The sequence below is a fragment of the Trachemys scripta genome, chromosome 2 (assembly GCF_013100865.1).
Source record: "Trachemys scripta elegans isolate TJP31775 chromosome 2, CAS_Tse_1.0, whole genome shotgun sequence".
NCBI classification, from domain to species: Eukaryota; Metazoa; Chordata; order Testudines; family Emydidae; genus Trachemys; species Trachemys scripta.
Genome location: NC_048299.1, coordinates 33236293 through 33249794, shown reverse-complemented (window position 1 = coordinate 33249794; position 13502 = coordinate 33236293). Strand labels below are relative to the sequence as shown.

Genomic DNA, 13502 nt, shown 5'->3' with positions numbered 1-13502 from the left:
AACTTATGTGGCTGAAGCATCACCTGTCCTCATTCATATTAAAAGCTGCTGAAGTCTTGCATGACCGAATGGCTCCCTGACTTCAGTTGAAAGCCAGTAAGAGATCATTCATAACCTCAAACTAATGCAGTCTCAACCTTCAAAAAAAGGCCTTAACCTTGACTTACTTCATGTGTCATTGGTATGGAGAGGCACCCAGAGCCAGTACTATTATATTCTTGGTTATCTTTCTTAAAAACAGGAGGTTTGAAGTGGGTAATAGTTGGAAAACACTGCAGTACCCAGAGAAGCATTCTTGAAGTGAACCTCCATATTCTTAAGGATGCTAAATGAGGCATTGCTAGTGCCTGTCAGTAATAGCGCCATGGGACAGCCACTGGCTTTGAGCAGCCGCAGCTACAAAAAAACAATTTTTGTCGGAAATGATGTTAAACTCAGCTCCAATTCAGTTACGAGCCATTGGGTTTCATAATACAAAGGCATAGTAAGAACTATCAGTCTATCCCATGAAGTACATTAGACACTTGTCACAGTGATCAGCTGACGTAATTATTATTGATAGAAGGGAATCTCAGTTACTCAATGTGAAGGGGGGTTTTGAGTCCAAGGCTGGCAGTTTTGCCTAGTGACATTACTCTGGATGGTGAGAGTCAGAGGCCGCCTTGTCTATCGGCAGGGTTCAGCAGCTGTAGTCAATGACTGTGTCGCCCAGTGGCAAGAGTCAGTGGGTGGGGATAGAGAACTGCAAATCTTCCCTTCTCCACTGGGTTCCAACCCAGGGCTGTTCAAAATAACGGTCCAGATACATGGCCTATGGATGGGTGCCCTTACGCCTGTTCCTTCGATCACTTCCTACTCCTACTTCTGTTCCTTCATCTGCACCACGGGTCTGTCTTGGGGTCCCCCTGGGAGTCCTCTTGTGTCACTCCTTGGAGCATCTTACCCTCTCTGCAGTGACTGGTCGTCCTTGGCCTCCATGGTTGAAAGGCCTGCAGCAGCTTGACTGTGAGCCCCAGCGGCTTCTCTGCAGGAGGTTGCAGCACCCAACTGCTCTCCTGCTCAGTCAGCACAGACTGAGCTGAGCTGCTCCCTTTTGAGCTCTCCCTGCACTGGGAGCATGCTCAGCAGTGGGTGAGGGGGTGTGTCTTTCTGTGTCGAGAGCAATTCCTTAACCTTTGTCGGGTTGGTATGCCCCGTCACAGTCAGATTGTGAACTCCCTGAATGAGGTCATCTGGAGAGTTCCTTGCAGAGGCTTTGGTCAAGGGAAAAAAGGATCCTTTGGCCCCAGTTCTTCTGTAAAACCTTTTCAAAAAGTCTTTAAAAATTACTGTCTTATTTACAACAGATATGGTGGCCCCCGTTCAAAGCCACAGGAGAGATTTGAATGACACGTTGATTCCAGGCTATAAAAGAATATTCTTTATGGGAAGCAAGGGGATTTTTCAAAGGGCCCTTCTGCCATCCTGCCTCGCTGAGGAGAGACAGCCTACTGTAAAATTGCCTTGTTTGAAAGGAAAACAATGGGTTTTATAGAGTGATTTATGACTGCATGTTGGATGAAGTAGGTAGTTAAGGAAATAGGAAATGCAGTGTCTACATTTTATCTTATTATATAAGCTGTAGATGTACTATATATAAATCATTTAACTTATTGGAACAAGATTTATAGTGGGAAGAGAGGATTGATCAATTTTTATTTTACTTACAACAATAAGCAAATGATAATGGGAACATAATGTTTAGGCCTCAGAATGCCATAGATAGGATTAAGGGGTACAGTACTTGGCTAGATTTAGAGTCCTTAAAGGTGAATGACTGAATCAGCATTCTCATACAAAAGTTGCGGGAAATAAAGTTATATGCTTTCATTCTAAAAAGCCACTTTTGGTATAGAATACAATTTTAGAATATTCATACATATTACAGAAGCCTGGTTATTGGCATTAAATATGCATGTGAAAAGGTTTGAAGGACTATTTGAAATCCAAACGGTACCGACCAAATTCTGCCCTTAAATCCATCATTGCAACTCCCATGATCCGAATCAATGCATGTACATTCAAGGGCAAAATTTAGCATTAGTAAATGCTATCTAAACAGTTTTGTGTTAAACAGCATTCAAAACTGAAGAGGGAATGATATTTTATGGTTGAAATCAATTAAACTTGAACTATTGTATCAGGATTAATAATATTTATAGGTAATTATTGTGCCAGGCACTGTACAGACAAGTATGAAGGTTTCTGTCATAAATAGCTCAAAACCTAAATAGCAAATGAATAATATTTTCTAATGTCATGCATCCTTTTCTGTTTTCTAGAGCATCAGGGCTTCAGGCCTGGTTCTTTTGGAAACAATCCTTTTTGGATCACTCCTCCTGTACTTCCCGGTGAGTTATGTTGTTATTTTTAAACTGCTTTTATTGCCAAAGTTTTAAAACGTAAGCAATTTGGTGATAAATACAGATATCAAAACTATGTACATACTAGGTAAGTTAATACAATTATTTTAATGTATTGTGTGCAGTAAGTGCGCTTAACTTTTTGGTATTTGAGATCATTCCAAGTGCAGGGAGTACTATAGAGAGAATATTGCAAATACTCTAAATAGTGATATTAAAAAAAAAGGGGGGGGGGGAAGGGGTCAAATGGAAACTTTCTAAAGTTGCCTATTGTATGTTCCCAGTTGAACAGAATATCAAAAGCTGGAAACTAGGTCCTCTACTGTACTTAAAAATAACAAAAATGTCAAGTTTGTGTATAAAGAACAAAGACTGAATATATCTAGTGCTTTCTGGAATTTATTACAAAGCAGGGGAGTTATTTTAATGTTTTATTAAATATCTTTGAAACTGTGTGACATCTGGAATACCTTATGTTGGAGAATATGTGTTATTTATATAGTGTGAGTGTAGTGTAAGTTTGGGAAGATGTGTTGTTATTTATATAGCGTAAGTGGGCAAAATATGGAACAATGTAGTTCTGGTTGTTTTAGCTGGAATACTTAATGAATTAGTTGAGTTTTCTGGAATTTTTGAAAAGGGAGAACCAAGATATCTTGGTGCAAGTTTGTGGTCGTGCAGTCTAAGGCCTAAGGAGTGGATGGAAGAAAGAAGGGTGGAAGTGAACAAAGGGGGAAGAGGATAGGAATCGAGAATTAATGGAGAAGGAAATAGAATTAGAGACTGCTTTGAATATGGTTATAGCTTTCCCCCGTGGTCAAATGCTTATATGGCTTTTACAGAGCTCCCGCTCATTAATGAGACCCTGGAAAGCAAAACACCCAGGCAAACATGTAAACAATTTGCAAACATGCAGTACTAAAGGAGGGGAGATAAATGCCATAATAAAGACAAATCCCGCAGGAGTTTGTTTTCTAAATTGTTCAAAATTGTGTTGCTCTTTTAGGTTAAAAGTAAAAAATGTGTTTGTTAATTGCTAGGATAGTTTTATTTGGAATTTCATCTTTAATTCTGGGTTGTTAGGAAGAAGATAAATTTCATTTTTTAATGTTTTTGTGTTACTGACATCACCATTAGAAACCAATGAAGAACATGTTAAGGCCAGTCATGAAGTGCTTGGAACAGAAATATAATCATACTTAACACTTACTTAATGGTTCACATGTTCAGAGCATTGTACAAATGCTAATTAATTCTCACAATAACCCTTTGAGGTAAATCATTATTACCCCCATTTCACTGGGGACTGGGTCTGTCTTCATTTATGTGAGAGCAGCACCCAAGTGCTAGAGGACAACATTGAATCCCAGATGAGGAAGAGGTGAAATGATGTGCCTAAAATCCCACAGCTAATCAGTGTCAGAGTTGGGATTTTAGAATATCACACCCTTTCTGACTCCCAGCCTGTGCTCATTGCTTTAGAGTTCATTGCCTCACAGTCTGAATGTCAATGAAACCAGTACTTCTGGTTAAAGATGTAACTACCTTTCCATCTCTAACACACAACCTTATCCTCTCATCTCCTCCTCTCAGTCCATCCGTGTACCCCTCTCTCTCCCTGACAATCTAACCTTTTCCCAGCCTTGTACTCTGACCCCTTATAGACTTGCCCAGGCCTAGATTAAAGGATAGGCACCAATAAACTTGGGTCTAGGGTCCCTATCACAGTAAGATGGTGAGTTCAGAATCCCTGCTTTAGTTTAAAAAAAAAAATAATGTAAGCCTCCAGCCCTCATAGTTATGAAAAGAAGCGTCAAAGTGTGAACTGGGTGTAACTGCTGCAGTTAGGAATGTTTGAATCTGTAGAGAGCATTCAGCAGAGGAAGGAAGGGCAGTCACAAAAGCTGGGTAAGAAGCCGTCTGGCCCACCCCCCAGACCAGACCATGTCCCTGTTGCTTTTTTGAGGGATGGGGAGGGAAGCCTGCTACTCTTTGGGAACTCTACTGCAGTTTTTGCCACTGCTGTGGGGAGGAAGCCATGGTCATCAGTTCAGAGGGGCAGGACCTCACAGATCCTCAGGGTTTCTGGGGGAGGAAGGATGAGTCCCCTGCTGCTGCAGCTGTTGCCTTCTCCAGCCAGGTAGGGGGAGTGCAGGTCGATGCCCTGCTACCCAACTAGAGCAGGAGGCCCTAGGATGCAGAGTCCAGCTCCTGAGAAGGGAGTGGGGAGCATACTCTCTAGGTGGTTGGGGGAGGAAGGAGGCAGAGACACTGCCACACTTCCCATCAGCCAAGGGAGGGAAGACCCAGCTACTACCATCTCAAGCAGGAGGTTGGGCCAAAGTATAAGGGGTGAAGCCATAGCAGAGAGTTCTCCTGTGAGATATGCCTAAAGCCCTAGCTTGGCTTAATTCATCCCTGATCTTGCTGGTCATCCCATCTGCTCACCCTAGTCTTTCCCCGGCCTTTTGTCTTGATCCCAGATCTTCTCCAAGAACCTTGTGTCCTTTTGATTGTTGCACCTCTAGGAATGAAGCCACACTGGCAACGAAAGCTCCAGCTAGTACAAAATGCAGCAGACAATGTGCTCAGTCACACCGATTGCCATGAGCACATTGCCGCAGTGCTCTGCTCTCTGCACCAGCTCTGCATTGAACAGAGTCAAGTTCAAAGTCTGTCCAGATTTTCTATGCCTTCTATGGGACTGTACCTGATTACCTGACAGGTTGTTTCTCCCTTTACAACAATGAGCTCCCATGACAGCTACGTTCCACTGAAAATCAGGGCCGGCTCCAGCATTTCTGCCGCCCCAACCAAAAAAAAAAAAGCAGTTCAGCGGCAGGTCCTTCGCTCCTAGAGGGAGTGAGGGACCTGCTGCCCCTGAATTGCCGCAGTTGCCGCCCCTCTCCCTCAGCCGCCGCAAGCACCTGCTTGTTAAGCTGGTGCCTGGAGCCGGCCCTGCTGACAATGAAACTCTCAACCAATGTGGAAGGCTTGTGAGATGGTGCTTTGAATGGAACTGGTCCTAGACTAAGGAACCCACTCTCAGAATGTATAAGAATGACCATTCCTCACTCACTTTGTTCAGAGCTAAATGCAAAACTCATAATCAAGCTTCCTCTCTGCAATAGTTTTATGCTCCCACACGCTCTCTGGTGGGACTCTCTTTCTCCCTCACATACACACCTGTGCTCTAATCAAGCTATTACTCCTACAGGCTGGGACAAATGAGAGAAAGATTGTTGTTTCTAATTTTAAATAAACAGATAAATTAACCATTATTTCACCAGCTTTAAGAACATACTTCTGTAAGCTCACGGTAGAATTCTGCTATGCAACCTTGTTAAATAGGAAGAGACTGCCACTCTGGGGTGTGAATTATTGGACGTGTGGATTCTTGAAGTGTTAAATTAAATTAATGGAGATATCCTATCTCCTAGAACTGGAAGGGACCTTGAAAGGTCATCAAGTCCAGTCCCCTGCCTTCACTAGCAGGACAAAGTACTGATTTTGCCCCAGATCCCTAAGTGGCTCCCTTAAGGATTGAACTCACAACCCTGGGTTTAGCAGGCCAATGCTCAAACCACTGAGGTTCTACTGTACATACACCATATCCAAGCCTGTGCTTGCATGAACCTTTGAGGAACACATAACTGAATAAAAGATCAGGTGTGGGCTATAAAATGAGTGAATAACTTGTATCCGGTTAGCACTCATACACATTTTAATTCATGCCAGATAAGTAGGGTGTGAGATATTGATTGTCACATCAGACCTAATTCACATATGTGCAGCTGCTGTTCTTCAACTCTTTTTCTGTTACTTTGGATTTTTATTTGTTTATTTATAAAGGTCTAGGAATGTTTTTGTAATTCTGTGAATCAGAACAAATTGTTTAAGGAATTAATAGATCTGGGGGAAATGCACTTAAAACATTGAAACAGGAGCAGAATTGTTTTGATTTCATAATTAAAAGACTGCAGTGATAATGGTTCTTCATTTTATATGGCAAATGGATATTTTGTAGCATGACAATTAGTGAAAAGCTCAGCTTCCACTTTTAGACTTCCTGCCTAATAGGTTAAATTTATTTATCAGACTTTTTACTGCTCGTTTAGTACATCACCATACTGTGCTCAACCAGCTCCATGCAGCTCTCCCTCTCTACTACATCTAAGGAAAATCAGGATTCTGAATCTCCTACGTCTATACCTCTCTTTGGCCTTGATTCTCCTTACATAGAATGGCGCTGATGAGCTGGTTGTGGGTCCCTGATTGAAAGACATCTGGATCCTTTTAAGGATTGGACATTGTGCAGCTCTATTCCACCTTCCCCCATCACCCTGTGCCCACCCTCCCACCCCATGTTTCCAACACAACTCCTACACAAACCTTTCTTTCCCTTTGGTCAGGAGTGGTGGGGGACTGGCACAGGAGGCACTGGAGATGGCTCTGCCAGCTTTCCACTGAGTGACAGTGTTCCTGCACAGTCAATATACAGTTCTGCCTATCTCCAGCCAGTTTAATGCCACTTTGCGCTACCTGTATTTTCCAGTCCTATCCGTGTTCAGTACTGCCTCACATACACCTCTGATGAAATCCTGTTTCTTGCTTTTGTACTCTTTCACCTTGACCGTTGTAAATTTCTTAGCTAGGGCACCTCCTCTCTCACTGGCCAAGGACATATGCTGCACAGAATAATCAACCTGGCCCACTACTGTTCTGTATGGACATCAGTGAGTTGTGAGTGGATCCAGCCTCTGAGTCCCACATACTTGTAAGCTGATTGGGTCTGGGTAGAGTCTTCACTGTTTCTAGCTCTGGTATGCTCCTGGGTCTGACCTGTTGTCAGAGACCTTTCATGGGATGTGGGACTCCACAGTTATCCTAGACCAGTTATCCTAGACCCTTAGTCCCCCAGAGCTGTGGGCACTCTAGCTTCTAGTTTTACCCCTTTGGGGACAACATAGCAGGAGAATTATGAATCCAGGTTTAGCACAGGAATTTCTTAATCACAATCTCTTTACTTTTAAATAACATTAGAGAGTTACAGATCTTTGAAAAATAACAGAAGTCCTGAGACGCACCTTCCCTGTGTCTGAGCTCCTTCCTTCTGTGAGCATCAGGTTTGTCAATGCTTCAGCTGAGGGAGAGTCCCTCCTGTCTTCTTTGTTTCCTGTCAGTCCTGCTTACATGCAGCAATAGTCTGCTCCCTTGGCTCAGAGAAGCACCTCCTCTTAAATACAGCCTGTCTCCTTTTGCGACATGTTTGTGCTGAGAAGCTGTAGAGCCTTCACCCTTGAATAGAAAGTCTGTTGTTCCATTAGGTTGGGCCTGCAGTTGAGAGGCAGTCAAAATTGGTGCCTTCAGATTGTTCTGTGATGGCTTCTCAATGATGGCCTTCAAGAAGGTGTCAAGCACCTTTCCTAGGCAGGCATCTGCCTGGAATGCAACTCAGTAACCTTGCTCTGGGTAAGGTTAAACGTGTTTAGCACACAATACAAAATGGAGTTCACAATTTGGTGGAGACATATCTCACTCTGTCATAATCATCAACACAACATGAAGAACACTAATTTCCTCCTTCCTTCCACTGTGGCAGCTGGATGATTTTATTACAGAATGTTTTTCTCCTTGTTGTACCATCTTCTCCTTTGTTGTTGTGGCTGTGGAGAAGCAAAACTGAAAATTTCAGATTGTCACACTCAACTACATGAGGAACTATGCTGCTTGCCTCTTTGCATATACAGTACCAGGAGACATGAACACACAATTTCCACACTAAATAACTCTACTGACTCTGTATTCACTTCAGGGTTCAGTTCAAAATATCCTTCCTTATTTTTAAACTCATCTCTATAGACTTGATCATAAACCTATTTGTGTCCCTTTACTCCCCACTCCTTATGCTTGCCTAACACTGGTCTCCTCCTTATCCATTAGCACGATACTTCTGTGTCAGTGAGAGCATTCTCCTTTGCACCTCCTGATATTTAGGGTGGCCTTCCTGCCTCTCTGACTTACTCAGTCTCCATTCATGTAAAAACAAAACATATTTTGTTACCCTTTACATGTGTCTCCTACTTTTTCTCACCAGCTGTTACTGTTTTCATACATAAATGCTATAATCAGTTCAACAGGCAGTGTCCTTAGTATGTGAAAGTGGTTGCCCTCAGTGAGAAAAATAGTAGGCTACTTTCTACCTGCTAGTGGAGTTACTTCCTCTAGCTCAAATGGATAGAGATTTGAGCTTTTAGGACCAGGTTGAAATAAAACTTCAGGGCCACATTTTCTAATGTTCACCACTCAGCCATGGCCAAATAATCAAAGGAGTCCAACACCCAGTAGCTCTCATTGTGGCATTTATGGCCATATTTTCAAAAGATTTCAGCTCCCAACATACCGATCGCTTGAAAATGCGGCCGCTTATTTTGATGACTAAGTAGGAGCTAAACTCTTTTAAAATGTTTTGGCCTGTACACTGGTTGCCCTTAAAGCCTTTTAAACAGTCTTTGTAACTATACAACATTACTATATTCCCTGTGCCAAGTACAGCAAATAAGCAGTACTGTGGTAACTGTAACTAGTTATCAAAGGGAAAATTCAGAAATTTAAGGGCAACCACTGTAGTATTAATAATAATAATAAGTGCACTTATTTATCACTCTTCTTTCATAGGCTCAAATCACTTCACACAAATAGGCAAATGTCATTGTCCCTAGTTTAGAGAAATGGGGACATTGAGCTATGGTAAAATGACTTGATCAAGGTTACACAGTAATCCAGTGGGTGTGAGGAATAAATCCCATATATTCAGCCTCTGGTTACATGTCTTAGGCACTAGACTATACTGCATTGTTTATGGACTACGTTGCCGCTCTGTTCAGCTCTTGGACTAATTGTGTATAGGGTTTTAATGACTAGAATGTGACCTGCCATTTAATACTGGGAGAGGGGAATGGTATCAGTTGACTTCATCCCCTAGAATGACCTGTATATACTATTACTAACCTGGGAGAGGTGAGCCATGAGTGTTGGGTTGGAGGATTAGTCTGCAGTAGCTCCATTAGCAGAGCTGTGAACTTTTCTCATTCGGTGTATTGCTCAGTCTTCAGGATTAATGAATGAGAAAGTGGAATAGTGCATAACATTTTTATGCATTGGTCCTAAAGTATGCCTTGAAGTAATGCTTTAGGAGTGTTCATTGTCTGTTTATACCCAGCATACTGATGTTCACAGATGCAAACCTTAAGATTTAGGTACTGCATATGATGATACAGCAAAGGCTGTTTAGTAGGTCTGAATTTCTGATTATCAAAACACAGTGACTCTCCTGAATGGTCTTGAAGGAAAACAAGGATTTGGGGCTCCTTGAACCAGAACAAGTGATAGTTTTTGGAGGCAGCATATTCTCAGTAGTGGGATGTGCCATCATCATTGCTGAGGTTTGGAAAGTGTTTCTTGTCAGGGCTACAGAAGCACCCCTTTAGGGAACTGGAAGTTTGGAGCTGAGGCTATATACAGGCCAAGCAACCCCAAATGCCTCATTTCTTTCCTTCTCGTATCTAACTGCAGGTATAGGGACTTTCTCTTTATGCCCAGTTATTTTCAGGAGCTTTTACCCAAAACTCCCTCATTGTTGTTACATTTCATTATAGTTAGTGTCAATATCATGACTGGAACTGGGGCAGTCAAGCCTAATGGTTGCAGCAGCACTGGGGGTGACCAGGCCTGGAGGTTAGAATGTAGCTGAGCTGGAGTTAAGAGTCCAGGCCATGGGGCACCCAGTGAGCGTGGTCAAGAGCAGAGACAAAGGTCAGAGATATGGATCAAAAGCTGAATGCCAGAGCCAATGGGTGAGCCGGAGATGTGGTTGGGGGTCAGAGCTGGGGTGTCAAGGATGTAGAAGGGCAGGAACTGCAGCAGATACTAGAGCAAACTGGATTGCTCACACTTCGTATTCTGCCTGACCCTGGACCTCCATGAGAGGGGTCAATGAAGCAGAGATGCTAGGAAAGGGATTTTCTGAGTAGGGCTTCAGGAGGGACACATGAAAAACCAGGTAGACTTCCAGGGATTCTGGCAGCTGGAGTCAAAATGCTACCAGGTTGGCTTGTTCAGCAATTCTGAATGGACCCAAGTATTGAGGATCTAATTTGGCAGATGGGCAGGAGGATCTGAGATGTTTAGCAGACAGACAGACCTGTGAACCCACTCTTAGTATTGGTGCAACTTGGTGGTCTCGGTCATAGTGTTTGTATGTTTCCTTGGTGGCTTCCAGATGCTCTGTAAGTTCCTGGTATACTTGATGAAGGTGGGTAATGAGGTCTGTCGCAGCAGAAACTTGCAAGTCTGCAGGTGTGATTAAGTGGAGACAATGGTGAAAATGGACTGTGTCAGATGGAGGCACAGATAGAGTTTGTCATAACTATAAAGGGAAGGGTAATAGCTGTCCTGTGTACAGTACTATAAATCCCTCCTGGCCAGAGACTCCAAAATCCTTTTCCCTGTAAAGGGTTAAGAAGCTCAGGTAACCTGGCTGGCATCTGACCTAAAGGACCAATAAGGGGACAAGATACTTTCAAATCTTGGGGGGGGAAGGCTTTTGTTTGTGTTCTTTGTTTTGGGACGGTGTTCGTTCTCGGGGACTGAGAGGGACCAGACATCAATCCAGGTTCTCCACATCTTTCTAAGCAAGTCTCTCCTATTTCAAACTTGTAAGTAAATAGCCAGGCAAGGCGTGTTAGTTTTCCTTTGTTTTCTCAACTTGTAAATGTACCTTTTACTAGAGTGTTTATCTTTGTTTGCTGTACTTTGAACCTAAGACTAGAGGGGAGTCCTCTGAGCTCTTTAAGTTTGATTACCCTGTAAGGTTAATTTCCATACTGATTTTACAGAGATGATTTTTACCTTTTTCTTTAATTAAAAGCCTTCTTTTTAAGAACCTGATTGATTTTTCCTTGTTCAAGATCCAAAGGGTTTTTGGATCTTGATTCACCAGGAGTTGGTGGGAGGAAGGAGGGGGGATGGTTAATTTCTCCCTGTTGTAGATCCCAGGGGGGGGTTGGAACTGATTCACCAGGAGTTGGTGGGAGGAAGGAGGGGAATGGTTAATTTCTCCTTGTTTTAAGATCCAAGGGGTTTTGGATTTGTTTTCACCAGGGATTTGGTGAGGGTTTTTCAAGGCTTCCCAGGGAGGGAATCCATTGATGGTGGCAGCCGAACCAGAGCTAAGCTGGTAGTTAAGCTTAGAAGTTTTTCACGCAGGCCCCTACATTTGTACCCTAAAGTTCAAAGTGGGGATCTCAGTCCTGACAGAGTTGTTATAAACAAATTAGTCCTAGGGCAGGAGAATGACCCAGTCATCTTAACAATAGGTAAGGAAAGATCAAAGATATTGCTTGTGGATTTGATTTACCTTCTCTGTCTGTCCATTGATCTGTGGGTGGTAGGCTGAGGAGGTGAAAAGTTCAATTCCTAGGAGTTCACGCCAGAACTGGGAAGTGAATTGTGGGCCCTGATCAGGCGCTAGTCTAGCTGGTAATCTGTGAAGCTGAAAAGCATGGTTTAGGAAAAGGCAGGCTAAAAAAGCATTGGGGAGAGAGCAAAAAAGAAATAAGATGCACCCTCTTAATGAGAAGATAAACAACTACCAGGATGATCGTTCAATCTTGGGAGCAAGGTATTTCTACAGTGAAGTTCCATGGGACCATGGACAAGGGTTGAGGAATGGTAGGCAGAAGCTGGAATAGGCTGCGTGCTTGAATGTGTGGGCACTTGCTCACACAGCAAAGGTCATAGGAACTGATTTTTTTTTCATGTCAGTACTCTCCCGTGGCCACCAGAAACTTCATAGCATCAAGTTCTGAGTCTTAACTAGCAACAGAGGGTCCTGTGGCACCTTTAAGACTAACAGAAATATTGGAGCATTAGCTTTCATGGGTGAATGTCCACTTCATTAGACGCAATTAATACACTTGCATCTGATGAAGTGGGCATTCACCCACGAAAGCTTATGCTCCAATACTTCTGTTAGTCTTAAAGGTGCCACAGGACCCTCTGTTGCTTTTTACAGATTCAGACTAACATGGCTACCCCTCTGATACTTGAGTCTTAACTGTGGCCTAAAGGGCTGGCAGCTTGTGTGGTACGGCACATTCTTAACATTTGAGTCCTGACAGACCTTCTGGAATGTAAAGGCACTTCCTACCATACAGTGGTGTCATTTGGTGAGTAACTGGCTAGAGGACAGGGAGGGCCCATCAGTGGAGTCAAGCAAATCTGGGATGCTCTTATGCTGAGTGGGAACATTATGGATCTGGGCAAAATCTAGGTCCATGAAGTTGTTGGAAGCCAACATCCTCAGCTTAACCTTAGATATGGCAGGATGTTGTTGCCAAACAGGAAATTGGAGAGTAGTGGCTGGCTTATTGGCTGACATGACCAGGGTACTGTTTGACAAAAGCAGCTTTCCTGACTGAGGCATGACACAAGTCTTACTGGGGCACCCTGTATGTAATGTCCAAGTTTTTGGCAACATAAGTGTAAGTCTAATGCGAATTGCTGTTGATTTTTGCATCAGCAAGGCAGGGTTGAATCAGGTCAGCCAGTGGGGGGTTGAAAACTGGATTCCCTTTATAGTTGGCTTTAAGCCAGGCAGTCATCAATGCTGATGCACAGCCTGACTAGGTCAGACAGTGACTCTACCCCTACCAAGTCACCCTTGATTTCTTCATTCAAGCCAGGCGGAAAATGATAGAGCTGCGCTGCTTTGTTCCATGTAGTGTTGGCCACTAAGTTCTGGAATTCCGTGGTGAACCTGGTGACTGGTCTATTCCCCGGGCACAGGTTCTGAAGTGCACTCTCGGTAGAGTGCGTATGATTTGGGTCATCAAAAACAATAGCCGGAGCTTGGATGAATTCCAAAAGGAAGGTGTTGGAAGTCTCCAGGAGGAGACTTGCCCAGGCCAGAGCCTCCTGGTTTACAGGCTGATAATGAGCCCCAGTCAGGCCTGATCAATGGGAAACAGGGGTTGTAGTCTAAATAGGAGTCAGCATTGTTTCAGAAGAAGGAGGCCTTAATGGGATCAACCTCACAGG

The 13502-nt window shown here is 43.3% G+C and overlaps 1 protein-coding gene across 1 annotated transcript in view; it reads left to right on the top strand.

The window, feature by feature from the left end:
• GPR158 (G protein-coupled receptor 158) overlaps positions 1-13502 on the top strand; it is a 328332-nt gene that overhangs the window by 194018 nt on the left and 120812 nt on the right. The window contains exon 5 of the mRNA XM_034760223.1: positions 2322-2390. Coding sequence (XP_034616114.1) covers positions 2322-2390 — 69 coding nt within the window. The remainder of the gene's footprint in view (positions 1-2321; positions 2391-13502) is intronic.